The sequence below is a fragment of the Phoca vitulina genome, unplaced genomic scaffold (assembly GCF_004348235.1).
Source record: "Phoca vitulina isolate PV1807 unplaced genomic scaffold, GSC_HSeal_1.0 scaffold66, whole genome shotgun sequence".
In the NCBI taxonomy this organism is placed as follows: Eukaryota; Metazoa; Chordata; class Mammalia; order Carnivora; family Phocidae; genus Phoca; species Phoca vitulina.
The window spans coordinates 1,205,949-1,225,352 of record NW_022589769.1 but is presented as its reverse complement, the minus strand read 5'-3'; the positions used below and the strand labels follow the sequence as shown (position 1 = coordinate 1,225,352).

The following is a 19,404-nucleotide window of genomic DNA, read 5'->3' as shown; positions in this document are numbered from 1 at the left end:
ATTCGCTGTCCTCATCATTTCCTAAAAGAAAAGCTCTTTGTAATGGCATCTGAGAAAAACACCTGGCTAAAGCCTGACCCCTCCCAAGACCAGGGGGCTAAAAAACTAAAAACCTCGCTCACATTACGTTGTCCCTGGCCTTCTCCTGTCCCAGTGACCCAGTAAATATGTCATCAGCAGCAGTCACCAGGTCTCCAACTGGCCTTGGGAGACGGTGCTTTAAACAAAGCCCCAGGATAAGATCTCGAGATCTCTCCCTGCACCCATCACAAAGAATAATGGGGCTTGCTGCGGATTCTTAACCAGAAACAGTTTCAACCCCTATTGAACTGGGTTCAGATAGCAGGGCTGGGAAAACAATGACATTTCTCTCCTTTGTCTGCTTTGCATTGTCTACCCTCATTAAGGGATCTACATTATCCACAGATAAAGCTTTCTATATTCTATGGCACAGCAAAAACAAGTAAAATCGTTAAGTCCCTGAAGTACAGCAATATTTTTAAAGTTAACCTTTCTACCAAAAAAAAAAAACAAAAAAAACCCCCACAAACAAACCAAAAAACCCCCCAAAAAACCACACCAAAAAACAAAAAACCTTTTAAAAAAAACCCTGCAACAGTAAATTAAATGTTCCATTCAGGATGCTCACAACAAGCCCTTAATTTTTAGTCTATATCATGTGATAAGAACTCCAAATAAAATGCTACATCATTTGAAATGCAATTACTAGCCTTCCTTTAATGATGACATTTCTCTAGTATTTAATCTGAATCCAGGAAGTAAAAAGTCTTAAAATAGATAGGGAGTATCTTCACTAAATGGAAATCCATGCAAATTCTTTTACTTTTTCAGTTTGGATCAAACTAAGATTTTATATAACAATTTAGTTCTATATCCTGTAGTTACGCTTATGATGAAAATATTATGAGAAGGTAGAGAGATGTTCTTTCCCTATCTGTCCATACATCTGTCTTCCTCCTTCCTTCCTTCCTTTCTTCCTTCCCTCTCTCCCTTCCCTCCTCCCTTCCTCCTTCCCTCTTTCTGTTCTTTTGCTCTCTCTCTCTTCCCATTCATCCACCCACACATCCATCTATTCATTCACCCATCTGTGTATGTACGTATGTATGTTTCTATCTCTATCACCTATATAAATTTAAATAGGAGTAGACCAAATTCTCCATGACCTCAGACACAGGCCTACTTCTGTCTCCTGAGTTTTAAGAAATAACTACTAATCTATTTCTCTGTGAATGGAAGCTTTTATTCATAGGTTATGACTATCACATTTAAAAAATGTTCTAGCATGTGGCCTATGATACCTGAATTTGACAAGTCCTCTCCTCCTTGTATTAAGATTTACCTAGATACTCTTATGAGTCCTTTGTGAGGGCCTAAGGCACAGGTGTGTGTGTGCGTGTTTCTTTTAGCATACGCCTATGTATACATAGACACACAACATACACACATATATTTGAGTATGTATATATATTCCAAACGCAGAGAGCAAGATAATTGATACTAGGGCATTGTCATTGGGTTTCTATTAAGTTCATCTATGAAACTGCCAATATTCTGCCATTTTTGTCACACAAAAATAGCAATTTTATATGATATAGTCTAATATTATGTTTCCAATGAAACTTCAAGGTCTCAAAAAACAAATGAACAAGAAAGGTAGAAAAACAAACAAAACCTTGTTGCTTGTTGTCTCTTTTGCTCAGTCTAGGGGCACCTGTGCAGCTGGGCTATGACTGTATGGTGAAAGCTCCTGACTTTGGGGGATCTTTAAAGGAAATGCATGTTTTATGTGAAAGAAGAAATGGCCCTGGTAACAACTGTTAGTGCAATGGGATCATTATGAAATTTCCAAGTGAACCACCCTGTATTACTTTCTTCTCTAGCTGCTGGAATCTGTTTCCCCTCTGCCCTAACATGGGGGACATTCTCATGCACTGGTTGTTAGGAGATGTTAGAATGTTGAGCAAGCAGGACAAGCATGACAAATGTCTGCCTTTCTGGAGAGAGAACATTTTCATCAAAGCTATATACACATCATACATATACCCCCAGATATTTGTGGCACAAGTCACTGAACAGGGAATATCCCCTCCCGCCCCACCTCCTGGTTCAGCTGCTCACAGATGCATCCACAACCAAGTCATAAAACACAATGAAACCAAGAGCCAAACCATAAAGAAAAGCCTGCCCCAGGCTTAATTCAAGCAAGCCATTCATCGAGCTAATGTGATGGTGGACCTGTCGAATCCAGAACGCATCACGGACACATCAGCAACACCAAGTGGCATGCAATGACCAGATGACCGTCGGCCCCACTGCCATGCTTTGATTGGTTCAAGCTCAGAAAACAATCCCCTCTGAGAGTTTGGACAGTTGGCTTTCCCTCCATCAGAGTGAGATTAAAAATGAAGATTTGGTGAAGTCAAGTGCTTACCACACATTTCCTAAATGTCAAGGAGAGATACCTGCCTATTCCCATTAAATCTGTCAGTGAGACTATCAAATTACCTAGTCCAGGCAGGTCTCTTTCTTTTGGGGAAATCTCTGCCCACACCAGATGGTCTTCATTCTGGAGGTCAGCATTCAAAAACTCTGAGGGTGCTCCCAGATAATCAGCATGTGATCATTTAACCAAGGAGATGTTGGGGAGGGAGTTGCAAGGTGCCCATCAAGGACCTTCTGGACAGTCCTGAGGTTACTGGAGTTCAGTATTTTCCAAAGGTCCCTGAATCTTTAATTTGATGAGGGCTTAATTTGTGCTGATAAAAGGAAAAATTCTACCGAGTGGGGACACCAAGCTTCTTCTGCTTTCCATAGGCCTGAAGAGCGAATCTCACGATTACAAGTAAAGTTATTTGCGGTTTCTCTTTTCATCCTGTTGACAACCAGTGAGCGTTACCCAAACGCTCTCAATTCCTGCTGATTTTGCTTCCTATTCTGAAGGAGTTTCTTTGGGTTAAGAAGTTTTTTCTCTTTGTCATCCTGCCTGTCTTCTAGATGAGAGGAACCAAGAATCTATCACTGCTGATACTAAGCTGTGATCATGTAAAAATAAATTATTATACAACTGCTCTGAGATAAATTCTAGAAACTTGGCATCTTTCACCTAGATTCAAAAGCTATTCTCATAATTTCATATTTTCCCCAAATATGTGTCTTCTATCAAAGGGAATGGTCTTCCTTCTCTTCACCTGCTTACTGGAAATATAAGGAAGTACCACCATGTCATAAATATGCTTTATAAATCGAACCAGAAATATCATTTTAAAGATTGTTTTCTGGTAATTTGCCTATCACTGCATTTACCTCAATGCAATAATCCCATATGTGGCAAGTGTCTTGCTTATAATAAAGTTAAAGAGGGCTGGTAATCAATTTCCACAGCAACCAAGAAGACCCAATGTACAAATTTCTTTCATGAACAGCAAGAGGCCAATCACGTGGACAAGAGTATATTTACTTGGTTTCTTCCACGGAAACGATTATACCAACATGGGAATTGTAGAGTCATTCAAGATTTACCAAGACTGAGGGCAATTTTCAGTAGGACACATGGCCAATGAGAAATCTCAATACTGTTAAAATACCAGATTTTATACACAAATTTGCATTGGGTGCCCCCCAATACAGCAACACTTTAACTTAATTTTCAAATGAATGCCAATAGAGATGGCCAGATTCTCAAGTAATTCTATTTAAGAATAGTATTAAATATTGTTTATTTTTTAAAAGTGTCTAGATGGGTCTTATTGAAGAAAGCAATTTAAATTATATCTTTATAATTAACCTTTTTTCCAACTTGGGGGAAGATGCACTTATACTGAGAAGCAAGATAAAAATCCAAAGAAATAAATCCATTTAAGATTCTTATAATTATACAGCAGGCTAAAGTTACTGTGATTATAATTATATACAAAGTGGGTGTTTGAGAATTCAGCATCTAGAGATATTTTCATAAAAATAATTAAGGGTTGTAGATGAACCACATTACAATTGATACTTTGTGAATCTTCAGTGTGCAGAGTTTAATAGCATTAAGACTTTTCATTTGTAGAATGAGCTCCAGGATTTCAAGATTGCGATCAGTTTTATGAGCTTTATTGACCCTCTCTAGTTTCCTAAGCCGGTGTCAAAGTGTGCTGAAGATAGTAACGTACATAAAAACACGTTTTGCATCTTGGCAAGAGGATATTGGGTAACTGGATAATTTATGTATTTAGAACTGCATCTTAACAGTTGTTTGGATTTCTTTGGAGGCGCCCTCCGGCCCTGAGAACTCGTTAGGGCTGTTTATAAGAAAACAGTAGTAATACCTACATACAACCAGATAGCAGACCTCACTTCTATCTCGCCAAAGAGCCATTTGTTAAAAGTGTATGCATGGGGTTTTCAAAGTGCAGCATTTAGGGTTCAGGAGTTGATTTTGCTTTCTTCTACCTTGGAAGAAATCTGCAGCTATATTGAGCTAACGACACACCTTGTGGGAAATGGAATGGAGCCGCAGAGAAAGCACACGGCAGCAAACCGAGAGAGGAACTAAGTCACAACAGGCCAGGTAGGAAGGAGCACAGTGGCTGCTGACACTTCCCATTCGGAGGTCAAGTACATCGCCTGCTTACCTGTCTGACCCAGCATGCCTCAGCCACACATGCAAATTGTTACCATCACTGTTTTATCCATGAGACGTATTTTTAAATTAAAGGAGTCATTACCAAAAATAAGCACCCTCGATGACACTTGTGCATGCAGAGCATCTGAACATTCACATTTATGTCCTCAGAAAACAGAGCCAACGGGTTGCATTCAAATGTGGAAACGCACACTTTGTTTTTTGTTTTTTCTTTCCAGGCACCTACACGAAAATAGCCGTGGCTTGTCATTTCAGAAACCGAGTCGTCTGTCAAGCCTGGGCCATGGGTAATGGAGCTCCTCCACCCCCTACGCCCACCCCCGCCATCCATTCTGACTTCTGCATTTCTTAGACCCTCTCTGTCCCCCTTCCACTGCCAGTCTTAACATGTGGTGCGCATTACAAATACACGCTGGCTTATCTTAGTAGGATCGGACTTGGGGCACTGCCGAAAAGAGTGAATCTCCTTAGGAACGCCAGGTACATCTCCCCCATGCCTTTGTGTTGGATTAAAAAGAAAAAAAAGGCAATGGAGGGAATGCTTTACTGGGTGTAAAAAGTTGCAAAAAAAAAAAAAAAAAAAGCTGGGGGGGAAGCGGGGTGATTAAATCGGAGGAAAACCTGCACGATCAGCTTCTGTGTTCTTCCGGTGAGTTAGAGGAGACCAGGGCTGCTGCTTGCACAGAAGCCCGTGGGAAGGCTGTGCAGGGACTGTATGTGTGTGCATGCAAGGTGCACTGTTGTAGGGATTTAGAAAGATCTGAAAAGCAACTCCACTGGCACAAAACGTAGCATTTCGGGTTTTGGCGGAGAGGGCGAGAGTTTAGGCTGTTCTAGGCTTGATGGTTCATCCTCTCTCTATGTGACACTGTTTACCTTCACCGTGGGACCTGATTTTTGGGTGCTGCCTCCCCAGCAGTCATGCATGCGCACCAGAACCAGACGAGAATCTCGTCTCCCACCAGCTAAGTTCATTTCCAGGTGGCTGTCAAGCAGGAGGAGGGGCACTCTTACCTGTCACTGTAGGCAGTGGCGGTGGCAGGGGTTGGCTGGGCGTAGCGGTATGCAGCATAACCACCCTAGAACGCAAGGAGAAATCTGACTTAGGAAGGCAGAGGAGGCCGACTCGGGCGCCACGACTGTGAGGCCGCAGCCGAACGGCAGTAACCCACATCTACCAGTCTAATGCGGAGGTTAATGAAAGCTTAGTACCAGAGCAGAAGTACAAAACACACTGGAGAGACAGGGGCTTGGATACCGACCCCAGCTGGTTGTTAAAGGTTAGCGGTTGTAAGCATTTCCCAAAGGAAGAACCCAGACACCCTTCTAAAGAGATGTACCTAGACGGTTAATGGTGACTGTGTTGGGGTGGGGAGGATTATGGGGGATTCTCTAAACACTCTGTGTACTTGGCTGAACTTTCCAGATTTTCAAAAAGGATTATGCTTTACCTTTACTTATGAGCTACTAACTTACGGCTTATTCAAACTCTCCTCATATTACTTCCTTAAAAATCCAACGTAGGTTGAGCTAATGCCCTCCTGTCTTACATTGATATTTATAAAAAAATAAGATAACGCTTTGATTGGAAGTTTATTAGTCATCTCTTGCCTATGTAGCTGTTCAACCACTGAAGCAATTAAAGAAGACTATGTTTAGCTGTCTAAGTGTTGCATAATTATTTAGAAAAATGGAAATGGTGAACACTTGTTAAAAATTCTCTTTTCCGCTAAAGATATCACACTGTTCAGATAGGGAATTTGTTTGGTGTGGAAAATATGATAAAACTTTCCAATTTGTAAATAAAATAATTGAGAGAGAAAAACCCGAAAAAAATAATTAACATTTAGTTGCATGTACCAGTTATTGCAATTGTTCAGTTAAGCAGAGGACAAGCAAATGGTCATATTCGAAAGGAATTGTGTTCATGGAGCATTGATTATCGAACTGTGAAAATAACTGAGCTTCTTGCTCAGCAGACCACAGCGATACATCAACCACTGTCGAATGCTCTCAGCACAATTAACAAACAGGATCCAGTCTCTACCGATAACACAGGGAACACTCAGGTTCTAATTAGAATTCACAGTCCCATAATCCTCTGAGGGAACAGTTCTTACCCTCACCATAAAGGGGCAACTCTGAACAGACTGATGTGTTCGAGGACCCCCAACCGTCAAGGTACTCGTGTGTCAGAGGGGATCTAACAACAAGATCAGGAGTGAGGGGTATGTTACACTTAGCTTCGTGTGTAGGGGACAACCAAGTGGTAAGACGAGGAGACAGATGCTGGAAAGAGCATCTTCTGAAATGTGGACAAAGTGGTCTCAATGATTTATTTCTACCATCTTCTCACTTTCAGAATACATCTGCCACGACTTACATAGCAACGCAAAAATCTAGTCTGTCCTTAAAGAAATGTGTCCTTTGGATCAGCCCTGGAGAAGGCACAATCCAAGACATCCTGAAAGATAATCCCCAAGCATTTAGAGCCAGTATTACACACACACACACACACACACACACACACACACACACGTCTCCCTTGAAAAATAATGTGGAAGTTAAAAAAAAGAGGTCTTAGCCAGACACCACCTGGTGTTCCAAACACCATATTCTCTAATTAGGAACAGGGAAACTCATTAAATGTACTGAGGAGCTGTAAAACCCAAGCAGTTGTCACAGCAGCACCAAGCTCAAGATACAGAATGATGGGCTGGGGGGAAATCAGGTCACCAGATTTCTGGAGTCATTCTTTTTATCTGCTTGTCCATCTCCTTGGCTTTCATGATGCGTCCAGAAAGGCACAGGTGTGCAGGTGTGTATATTAAACAATGAGGCAGGGAGGGGCTGGAGCTGGCTCGTTGATTGCTAGAGGGCATTAACTGCCATTAGCTGAAAGCTTGGATGGAGAATGTGTGTGTGTGTGTGTATGTGTATTTTTCTCTCCCAGAATAAAAAGCAAAAGCCATTGCAAAGGTATCTGCATCAAGGGTCAGGTAAATCAATCATAATTTGGTGACTGTGAATTTGGCCCCAGCAAAGATTTCTAGCAACCCCATCCCCACCCCGTGCATACCCTCTAGGTTTGAACTCTGTATGTGTCCCCAACTTCCATGATTGTTTCCATCAGTGAAAATGGGTAGCCAGTTTGATAAGTGCAAAGAACAGCTGTAGTGCAAATAGCAGATAACGAAAATGAGCCTCACCGACTGCCAGTCGATATTTATCGTATGAACATAAAATGGATGTGTGTGCAACCGGGATCCTTCTGCACAGCAGATGTGCTTGTCTATGACGCCTTGGGAAGGACCCATCCTCTCCATTATTTTCACGTGACTTGCCCATTTAGACAAAATAAGTGTGTGCTTCTATGCGAGACAGGCAAAAATGGTCAATGCTCTGACAATATCCTGGTCTTGGATATTTAGGAATCTGTTTACCAGCATTTCCTATTTAAGACTCAAGGTCATAGTTTGCCAAAGTCTGTGGAGCCATTGGAGAGATTTTGACCTTGAGCAGGGGTCTCCTTCCTGTCCAGTAGGTCTGTTGGTGATGGTAGCAATGTTCTGCCTCTGAGCTGTCCAATACAGTTGTCACTGGTCCTAAGTGACTATTGAACACTTGAAATGTTGGCTGGTAAAACAAACTGCAGTTTTTAATTTGTTTAATTTGAGTTAATTTGACTTTACACGTCAAGGGCCACATGGGGCTGGTGGCTTCAGTACTGGACAGTCCAGGTCTAAGTGATCCCTCAAATAGGTAATAAGCAGAAAAAGAAAAGGCTCAGGGGGCTTGACACCACCATATCTATATACTGCATTGTCTTCTTTTGCTATTTTTCTTTTGTATGAAATCCACATTAGGGGAATAACAGAGTTGTGCATTAACTCTGTGTATGTGTGCATACACTGTAAAATGATCAAAAAATACAAATTGCTTTAATTTGCCTTTCTAACAGGTGACTCTAATCAATTTTATTGCTCCATATTTTGCAGCTCGCTGAGCATAGCCAGAGCTTCTGCAAGGTTCTGTGCTAGTGTCTGAAAAAGGAGCGCTCACTTCCATTTGCTGGCACCAAACCATGTTCATGTTGAAACCAGTCTTCCTGAGCTTAGGACAAAAATGCATCCTTAACAATTAGATTTTTCCCACTACCAGAACAAATGGCAAGCACAACATGGTTCTCTGCTTCCTACTCATAAACTATACTCATTTTTCACGTACTGGGCAGCAAGCTATAAATGAGGCCTTATATAAAATATAAATTTTAAATGGCCATTATGAATTCTCCCTCCCACCTCTGCCACCATCACCAGAAGTGGCCACAAAGATCGCGACTCATATTGTCAGAAACATTTCCTTTGCTAGCGAGACCTCTGGAGGTTGGGGTGAGTTACTGATTGAGAACCTCTAATGGTGTTCCAACAAAGCATTTTCAAAACTGTACTTTGTGGAATACTAATAGAGGAAAAGAAGCCTTTCCATGACCAAACAGGTTTGGGAAATGCCATATTAAACAAAACGAAACCGGCTACTCCATCTGTGGAACTTTCTAAAACAATATTGATGAGCACTGTAGATCCTCAGTGCATCTCAGAGTCATTTGACAAAGGAAATCACATTTTTTAGTTTAGAGCATACTTTTGGAAAATGATGTTCTAATATCCAAATGACGTTGGAAGAGAGGTGAAATGTTTGTGTCCTGGTGGAGACATGGGGATGGGTAGTGCTGTAAAGTCTGTGTGTGTGTGTGTGTGTGTGTGTGTGTGTGTGTGTGTGTTTTCTCTTCAGCTTAACTGTATAAAGTAGCAAAGGGCTTAATCCTAGACAGAAGCCTCCCCATTTCTAAGAATACCCAAGGATCTCATTTTATGCAATCTACAAGGTGGATTGGTATATACTGGGTGTGTGTGTGTGTGTGTGTGTGTGTGTATTTATTTATTTTTACTAAAACATTTATAAGAACATTTGCAAAATGAAACACTTAAACATAAGTAATTGCTCCCTAATTTATCTGCATCATACATTCAGCTGTTTTTGAATTGTGGCAATTGAAAATCACTTTTCCTGAAACGTAAAAATAAAAGTTGATCTCAGGAATTTAAATTATTTTGTTCTCGCCTAGATCCAAGTACCCCCTTTTTGTACTAGATTTCTCATTAAAACTTGATTAATTCTCATGGTTAAAAAAGAATATACTTTCTTAATTGACTTAATACAGAACAAAAATGGGAATTGCATGTTACAGGGAAATCCACGTAATAAAACTCCCACTGATCATCCTTAGTTTTACGTTCTTTCATTTTGACAGTTTTAATGTTGGTTATAGACCATATTGGGAGACTCGGCCAGCTACACTCCAATGGATGTGTTGCTCTTTTTTCTTCCTACAAATTGGTTCATTTGGGGGTTGCTTCCGCAGTCAGTAATAGGGTTGAAAGCTATAGCAATAGGTGTGAAATAAATTTATAAGAAGCTACAATGAAACCAGGTAAAGTTACGTTAGCTGTGCTGACCCTCAATGCTGGATGAATAAGTTTTTTGCTTAACCATTCCAGTTGACTCCAGGAACCTACTACAAAGTTACCCAGACAGTTGATACAATGAAACCTTGCAAGTCTTTTCACTGAATTTATATTAATTGGGTGTAGATGCATTTTAAGCCAGGAAATTTATAGCCAAGTCAGATCTCCATTTTGATACACTCATGATCTAGCAAACAGGGGAAATCTGAGGATGTGCATCTCTATTCTAGAAGCATTCACATCGAAACTGGAAAATTCAGTTAAGTCTTTCCTCCTTCTATGTTAGAGAACATCTCCCCTCCCCAGAATTGTCTTGTTAGTAGGATTTCACAGCAAACCCACAATCATAGTGATGAGTTTTTCCACCAGTCGGGATTTCATACCTGCAGCAATTTATTGCCATACACAGGCTCTTGATACACTACTCTATAAGAAACAGAAATGTAATGTTTTCAATGCAAAAATGAAATAAATAAAAGAAAATGCATAAGTCAGACAGAAATTCCAGAGCAATTCATTTACAAGTTTGCTTCTCTTACTTCACTAAGGCCTTCTGAGAATGACCCATCAAACCAAAAGAAGGAGGTTTTAGCTGCCGAGCTCTGTAATCCAGTGTATCAAGAAGGTGCGGGTGGGGATCAAACCCTACTGATTGTATTTGTGCCATAACCTGTGTTTATTTTTAGAGAAGAAAAAAGGATACTTTCATGGCTTCTTATCCTTCTAAGCATAACACAACAGTTGAAGTTAACTACTTCAAATTTCTCTCTTGATCTCCTGATTAGAATTCTCTGGAAAACCTGAGGATTTAGCTTTGATGCCTAATTACTGAGGCAGTTAAGATGACAATACAGAGCAACCATAACTGTATCAATACCTTTATTTTAAAAATTTAATACCACATAACAACAGAGAGTGCAATTGAATTTTGTGAATTAATGAATCACGTTGAAGCTACAGCTACTTTTAATATATATGACTGGAAAAATTATGTGTGCATGCATGTGTCTAGAGAAGTTGCCGATATGTATCAAGGATATGTCACAACCTCATTCAAGTCCAACACCAACCAGATCTCAAGTAGAGCCCCTCGGACAGACTGGGATGCAATTTTTAGATGTGAGAGTTTTTTGTGGGCAAGCTTAATCTTTCATGTGACTGGTTCTAGTTTAAAGTGAAATTTTCCAGTTCTAGGGCAGACATCGATGTGGTGGAATGCTGAAGAGATTATGGGACCTGCCTTATAAATGTGTGTGTGTGTGTGTGTGTGTGTGTGTGTGTGTGTGTGTATCTTAACCTTTACTTGGCCTTAGATTTAGTAAATTTAAGCCTGTGGACCTATTCCTGTCAACATTCTAGTCTCTTCTCTCTCTCTCTCTCATTACCATTGCTTATTGGAAAGTTTCAAGTAGAGATACTGTTCTCCATGACCCTCCTACCCCATTATCCTCCTCATTATCCTCTTACTTCTCATCTTCCTCCTCTCCTTTCACTGCATTTCTCAGAGTTTGGCTCAATGAGGGCAAGGACGTTACTCTGTTGGCTCGGGGCTTAAGCATTGAACTCTGAAGCCAGATCACGTGGGCTCAGACCCCAATGTCAATGAACATTTCTGGACAAATCATTTCATCTCTTTTCTGAGGAAAAGTGTCCCCCTCTGAAAACAAAGGTGGAGCTAACGGGTGGAGGCAATTCCTCCCCTCCAGTGCTGAGGGGAGGAGGGAAGGCAGTAAAGATAGTAATGCTTAAGTCCTTTGTGGAGTTGGCCCTGTGGTGTCTGAGCTGCCTAATATTAGCTGACTCGCAGCCAACTCCCGATGAAAGTGGGGTCCCAGGAATAAGGACTTGGGGTTTATTTGGAGAAGTTCTGTGTTCCAGTTATCCATGTTTACATGGGTGAAATGAGGACACCTCTTTATTTTAAGATCCATGGATGGCAGAGTGACACGAATTCAGAAATAATTGTGTTTAGCCATGGCGTCAGCCAGGAACTTGTATAACGGGATTTAAGAATCATGTGAACAGGCACTGGAATCTCATTGAGACATACCAGCCTCATGGCTGCATGGATGGGTGGAAAGCTTAGGGCTTTCTTATAAAAAAGGAACACGGTTAACATTTCTGTCGTCTATCAGTGTTTCTCTCTTTCTCTGTCTCCCCTCCCCACTGTCTTCTCTTCCCTTCCTTCCAGTGCTCCACTCTCTCACCCCACTTTCCACTGAGTTAGTACCTTCTTTTTAAATAGCTCTATTATAATGGCCTTATTTCCATTTTCAATAGTTATCTTTTGATCAAACGCCATACCCTTGGATCGCTCCCTGAGCTGGGGAAGACAAACGTCTGGATAAATGCAGTTAAGCCACACTTGCTTTCAGCCTGTGGCCAATTCTGGTCTCCTGAGATCCATAGCTTCACCCCCAAATAGAACGGATTGCTTTGTAGGCCCAGGGGACTTAGTCCTTCTACGTCAGTTTTCGAACAGGTTGTCAATCCCATGGATCACTACTACTATTATTTTTTTTCTCTTTACTGTGACTCACTTTTTCATGGAAAAAAAAAAAAAAACATTTAAATGTGCACCACTAAGCAATCATGGCGAACTTGCAGATTTGATAGGCTAGTTATGTAAGATAAATTCCTATCTTCTGAAATAAAAGTAAGTGTGTGTGTGTGTGTGTGTGTGTGTGTGTGTGTATAGCATGTCCTCAGGTAGAAAGGACCCAGGTAATGACCTTTTATACTGTCCTTCCTGACTTCGAAATCCACTACATCCTCTCTGATGAATGGCCATCCACACTGGGCCTGAGCATGTCCCCTGTGGCCAGAGTCCGAGCTTCTCCTGCAGGTCTTTCAAATCCTATGTGCTCCGTTAGGACCGAGAAATGCCCAAGGCCTCCAACATCAGGTAGGGGGGGCGGGGGGGGAATGGAAAGGCCTTGCAGGACAGAGAGAAGGGGTGGAGGCCATGGTCTAGTGCATGTGTTGTGACAGCTTCTGAGGGGGGACAGTGCTTGAGCAGGAAGAACTGGAGGGTGGCCTGCCTGTGCCGTCCTTAGCAGTGACCAAAGCTAGAAGCTCACTACTCTACCCAGTAAAGTGAAAATGAAAGAGGACATTTAAACCTGTTAGAGGTGACCCAGGTGTCTAATACCTGTCCCAGGACCTCTCAGGATTGCCCTAACCCTATTTATTGTGCACTATTTTTAATGAGATTGAAGGAGCAAGCCAGATCCTTTAAATAAAATAGAACCTCGCATACTTTCTTATGAACCTTGTTAATCATCATTCCTTCAAGAAACGGTGCCCTGGGGACAGTTCCAGTCATAAGAACAGACCAGTACCACAAGGGAGGCAGGGGTGGCAGCTTGAAAAAGCACATTCCAGATTGTAAGGTACTTCTAGCCAGGAGGAATCCTGCTCTGTAAACTTTAAGAGTGCAGGAAATATTCATATTCTTTCTTTCCCTTAAATGGACATAAGGCCATCGATGAGCCCTTGTTTTGCTGCCGTAACGGGCGGTCTAGTCCCTCACTGTGCCCCACAGACACACATTACCTGGCAGCAATATCCCCAACTTGCCGTCTTACGCAGAGCAGTGTAGTCAGGAAGGTGTGCAAGGCCTGGACTACCTTCTCGGAAAGAGGACAGAAACAAGTGCTGGGTAAACAAGGCTCCAAGTTATTTCAGTAAGTGCTTCTGTCCCCTAATTGCCTGTTTGGAACCACCCCCTGAAGTACCTTATTGTCATATAATATGAACAGCGGAAAAATTACCTAAATTTTTTTTTTTGGCTAGAAGAGTGGCTTGCAAAGAATGAGAGAAACAGTCTTCTAAACCCTGACACCGGGGAAGCGCAGCATGGCAAAGACAAGACACGCCGCCCCCAGACAGAATCTCTCTGCGGGCGGCACCCAGACACCTGTCGGGGCTACGCCACTATGCCCGGCAGGCTTGGCCCAGATATGAGGAATCTGGGGGAAACAAAACCACTAAAGGAACTTAAAGGACAAAGGGACCTTTTTCGTAGCTTTCCTCCCTGAATGGAATTTATCTTCCTGCCTAGTCTGGAAGCTGGCACATTTGTTCCCTTCTGCATGTCTCTGCTCCCTCCATTTGCTTTGTTCTCATGGATTTCCATTTGTGGTCTCTAGGGCCAACCAGCACAGACACATCTGCCCACTTCTCTTTCTAGTGCAGTCTTTCCCTGTGTCTGTGATCCAATAGACTCTGCGTTTGGGCAGCTCCTCCTTCCTGCTACTCAAACATCTAGGAGGCAGGGGAAGACGCCCACCGGATATATCCACAGGACAGCACAAATTAATAGTCAATTGCTGTCAGTTTACAAATGAAGAAACTGAGGCACAGAGAGGCGGGCACTCCCCCCCATCCCCACTCGTGGCTGTTGATGGAGATAGTTTTCTTTTTTGTTTTTTTGTTTTTTTTTTTTTTGGTAGATTGTCTTTTTCCCTCATTTTTCATCCCTTCTCTTCTCCCCATTTCCCAAATTAAAAAAAAAAAAAGAAAAAAAAAGCCCTAAACTTAGGTATGCTCTATCTAGAGGCTACATTGGGGGAGGGTGTAGACTGATGTTGGGTTCATTAGGTTTCTAAGGATGTGGATGGGCTTGAGGATGCCCAGCCCCAGCCTGCCTCTCTGTTTATAATGGTATGCATTGAAAGTTTGTTTTTTTTTTTTAAAGAGGATATTTGGAGGCATGGATTAAACTACACGAAAAATAAGAAATTGGTTGTTCACTGGGTGTAGGTTGTTTGTTCATTTTATTATGAAAAAAATACTAACCCACAGATTATAATAAATGTATTTGATGCAATGATAGAACTCAACTATATGCATCATTGATGGAGATTAATACTATGTCTCAAAATTGTAATTATTTGAAATTCAAAAGGAAGAAAATTAAATAAATAGTGTCTTTCCCATTTTCTAGTAAATGATATCAATTTGGTCAGAAATACGGATTTATTTTTCTTTGTTATCTAGTTTATAAGATGACAAATATGATTCCAGTGAACTTATTTGAGGTCACTTGTAATAAAAAAGTACATGATTTAAAAAACAGCCCCTGGTCCTGCCCATCTATTTTAAATTGTGTTTATTCCAGGTTATTTTCCTAACATTGCAGCTAATATCATAATGTGGGAGAAAAAGTACCTCTAGATCTATTTAGGTAAGTTTAATTATGGTGCCCATAATGAGAACCATCCTACTCTTCTCTGAAAGTGAAAAGTTTAATAAAGCGGTACCATTTAATAAACAATTCTAAATTTAACAAACAATTCGAAGTCAGGTAATGGTTTGGGGGGAAACAGAAGGAATAAGGAAGAAAATAGGGTTTCATGGTCAAGTTGGCTTACATTTTGTTAGAGATGTTTCTGGCTACAATCATCCAGACAAAATGGGAGGGATTCTTTCTAGAGCTATTACTATGAACAATTAAATGTATTTACAGGAAAACATCAAAAAAAAAAAAACAGCCATGAAACTATCTTTTAACCTCTACAGCTGGTAACTACAGCTGTTATCCTAAATATTATACTGAAAACACACAGACCATACTGAAAACCTGAGAGAATTTTTTTGGGGGGAGGGGAGAGTCTTTAATTTGACACGAGAGAAATGCCATCTATTTTAGGGGGTGTTCCCATGTCTTCTGAAGCTAATGAAAGAGCTAACGCCACCCCACAGCAGCCATGGTGGCTGTCGGGAGCAGAAGGTCTTCTGCCCTGCGGATACGTCCCTGCACTCTTTCCCACAGATGCGGGAGGAGGAAACTTGCAGCAAACTTGTAAACAGAATGACTCCGGGAGGAAACAGGGGTGGCATGCACGTTAATGAATACTTACATAAATGTCTGCACCATAAAATCCATCCTGGTAAACAACACTGCAAGGGTGCACACACAAAGAGAAACATCCATATTAGTGCATTTCCCCATGCAGACACACCAACCCCTGCACTGGTGAAGTTAGTCTGGTTACAAAGATCCAAAACACAGGAACCGAGGATAGTTTGCGTGTTGGTTAAGGAGGTTGGAGACAACAGCTGTCCATCAGCCCGAGAAAATTAGGCCGGGGTTCGGTGCTGGCCCAGAATCAGGACGTGGTGGCGTGCTGGGCATCCGACTTCCCGCTCTTTCAGGAGGGGGTGTGGAAATGCACGGGGGAGGATTTCAGTTTAAGTGGCCTAGACAGACAGGGGAGTCAGAGTTTGCATTCAATCCACTGCATAGCTCCCCCCCAGGGGGAAAAAAATCATCTGCTTAAAATATAAGATCAATAAAGGGGAGGGGGACAGACTGTCGCATTTTCAGTGTGTGTTGTAGCTGAATGACTTTAGGAGAGCCGGACAACCCAAATGATTCCAGAAATGTTCTTCTAGATTCTTTCACCCTGTAGTATTATTATATTTGGTAATTCCAGGTGCCACTCTTTTGTGGTAAATGTAGGAAAATATCCCTGATTATATGTGTGTATGAGCATGTGTGTATGTGTGTGCAAGAGAATACGTGTTTGTATGTGTGTGTGTGCTCTGTGCATGCATGTCGGTGGATGTGTGTGTACCACGCCCATGTGTATAAGTGCGTGTGTGTGTGTGCGCAGATGGATGTATACAGTGTGTAATGCGTGTAGTGGTGTGTATTTGCACACGTGCATATGTATGTGGGCTCCCACATACACATGTATATATACATGTGCCCTGTGTACATTTTCATAAATTATGTCCCCGCTAAGCAAGCCCCACATTGTGACTGAATAAGCCTGGCCTCGCTGGGGCTCTGTCGTCACCACCCAAAGAGTCATTCCGGAGAGAAGGTACTTCACAGGAGGCAGAAAATATCCTGGACTTCTCCAGAAATTTCTTGGTATACCTTGAGTGAAACAGCCAGGAAGAAAAGCTTACAGCCATGTGATCATGGGAAAGTGGCTCCCAATTTCTAAGCATTACAATGGGTTTCATGAGGATTGCATGGAGCCTGCATGCCTCACAGGCCTCCGGGAGGATCACAGGATGTACTGAGTATAAAAGCAGGTGTTACCAAATGCGTGTTTTCCACGGGATGGTAGTTGTTATTAATAACTTTCCCTGAGATCTCCCCATGGAGTTCGGAGATGATTTATGATTCTGGCAAAGGTCCAGTGAGCTCCATCATCGAATGGAGCTGGGTTCTAACAGAAACACGACTTTGATTACCAAAGGGGGGCCGGCAGGTTTCGGGAGAGAGCGGACCCACACGTAAGCCAAGCATATGGAGCCAAAGGAAGGCACTCGAAACACGCACACACGCGTGCACGCGCGTGCACACACACACACACGCACAGCTGTGACACTGGTTTGCTGGAGAACCCTATAGAGTGCTTCTCAGAGCTTTTCAGACTTGATTGGCTAGACCCCAAGTACCATTATCCTTAAAAATGTGACAGGGATCTCACACGCTAGGGAGGTTGGTAGGAATCGCTTTCGGCTATTTTCATTTTGATCCAAGAGGACCACAGTTCACAAGAGCACTCATCAAGCAGCATAAAACCCTAATCTGAGATACTGAGGTATGCAGCATCCTGAGCTATGTTTTCAGCTTTCCCAACATCGATAGTGTCTGCTGGGGGTCAAAAGGCAGGGCCAGTCTCTGCCAACAGGACTTGGAATAGATCTGAGGAAATGGGCGAGAGTGACAAATACTAAGTCTGGGCACCGAACCACAGAGGTGAGTTGTGTAGCCGTGGCAAAACGGCTTCTGCCCTGTTCTTCCATTGCTATGCCTCTGCTGGGAACACCTGCTCTCCCAATAGCCACCTCCAAAACCAGGTCATCCTTCAAGAGCCAAATTAGACGGGAACTACATGGGCATCTGGTCACAGCCTCACCAACAGCAGCTGTGAGCCGCTGGGCTCATTGCTTATGCTCGCTGAGCATCATGTACTCATCTGTAAAATGGGGCGAGAGGCTAGGAAGTGGCTATCTCAAAGGAGGATGCAGCGGGGTGCTGCGTGCAAAGCAATGAGCACAGAGCTTGACACCGGAGTACAGAAAGAGATCCGGGGGTGAGCAAAATATTCATATTTTAACTACATATTAATATAAACATGGGAAATAATGCCTCTGTCTACATATATGTAGACGGGGACCCAGTCTGTGACTGCACTTCTGGGAATCATGAAGAGACGAGCCCAGCCTAGACATGGGGCTGTTCCCACGCACACCCACGGGGACCGGGAGTGTCTGAGCTTGGGTCCGGCTGGAAGAGTGGCCTCTTTCGCCAGCTCAGGTTTTTGTGTGTGGTGGCCGGCTGCAAGCCTCCGTGTCAAGTCTTTTGGCACCAACAACTCTCAGAAGGGAGGCAAGAATAGGCCCTGACACTGGCCCTCGTTCAGCAGGGGAAACTGTGCCCGGCTTGGCCCTCCACTGTGGGCCATGGAAAATTCCTCTGGGCCTCTGACATCCCACATTTATGAGACGGAGAACCAAAGAGAAATGTGATCCAGCATCCTCATTTTGACAAGCCCCCACACACCGAATGATGAGTACTTTCTCTCTGCTCCCAAGATGCTTACTGTCCTCCAACAACTATACTAAAGGCACAGACAAGCCAGAGTGTGTCCATCACTAAACCGGCCCTTGGGGAGCTTCACAGGGAGGGGCCACGTTGTCACAAAGTCATGTGCATACATGTACATAAATATAAAATTGCAGCTTGGATGGGGGTTGAGGAGGAACAGGTGCTCGGAAAGGGTAGCGGAAGGAGGAGGGCTGGCAGCAGAGGTGAGGGTGGCTGAGCAAGCGCCTTGGAGATCTCAAAGCCTCAGCCTGGTCGAGGGGGAAGAAGAGCAGTCCAGGCAAAGGGAACAGACCATGCAAGCCCTAGTGTCCAGAGGGTCCCGGGCTCCTCCTTAAGGGGCCTGCAGGGTTCAGAGGCCCAGCAGACTGCGGGATTTTGCTGAGAAAGGAAACTAAGAATTCCCACTGCGATTATAAACCGCACCCCGCAGGGAGCGCCCGTTTTCACCGAGTGCTGCACCTGCACGTTGCCAGGGGTGGGGGAGGAGGGGATGATGGAGAGGGTGAGTGATCTATTCTCAGGATAACTCTAAAAACAAGGAACTGATATGGCTGCCTCGGTGGTGGTCTGAAACAAAGCCAACTGATGGGCTGCCACTTTCACCAAAATGCTGTTTCTCCTAAGCTGTTGGCGATAGCCCAAGCCCAAACACT

General features: G+C 42.8%; 1 protein-coding gene across 9 annotated transcripts in view; it reads right to left on the bottom strand.

Moving 5' to 3' along the window:
• Positions 1-19,404, bottom strand: part of RBFOX1 (RNA binding fox-1 homolog 1) — a 1,177,605-nt gene that overhangs the window by 27,096 nt on the left and 1,131,105 nt on the right. For all 9 annotated transcript variants that reach the window (XM_032392249.1, XM_032392251.1, XM_032392258.1 and 6 more), the window contains 2 exons: positions 16,041-16,080; positions 5,663-5,727 (listed from right to left, as the gene is read on the bottom strand). In XM_032392249.1, coding sequence (XP_032248140.1) covers positions 5,663-5,727; positions 16,041-16,080 — 105 coding nt within the window. The remainder of the gene's footprint in view (positions 1-5,662; positions 5,728-16,040; positions 16,081-19,404) is intronic.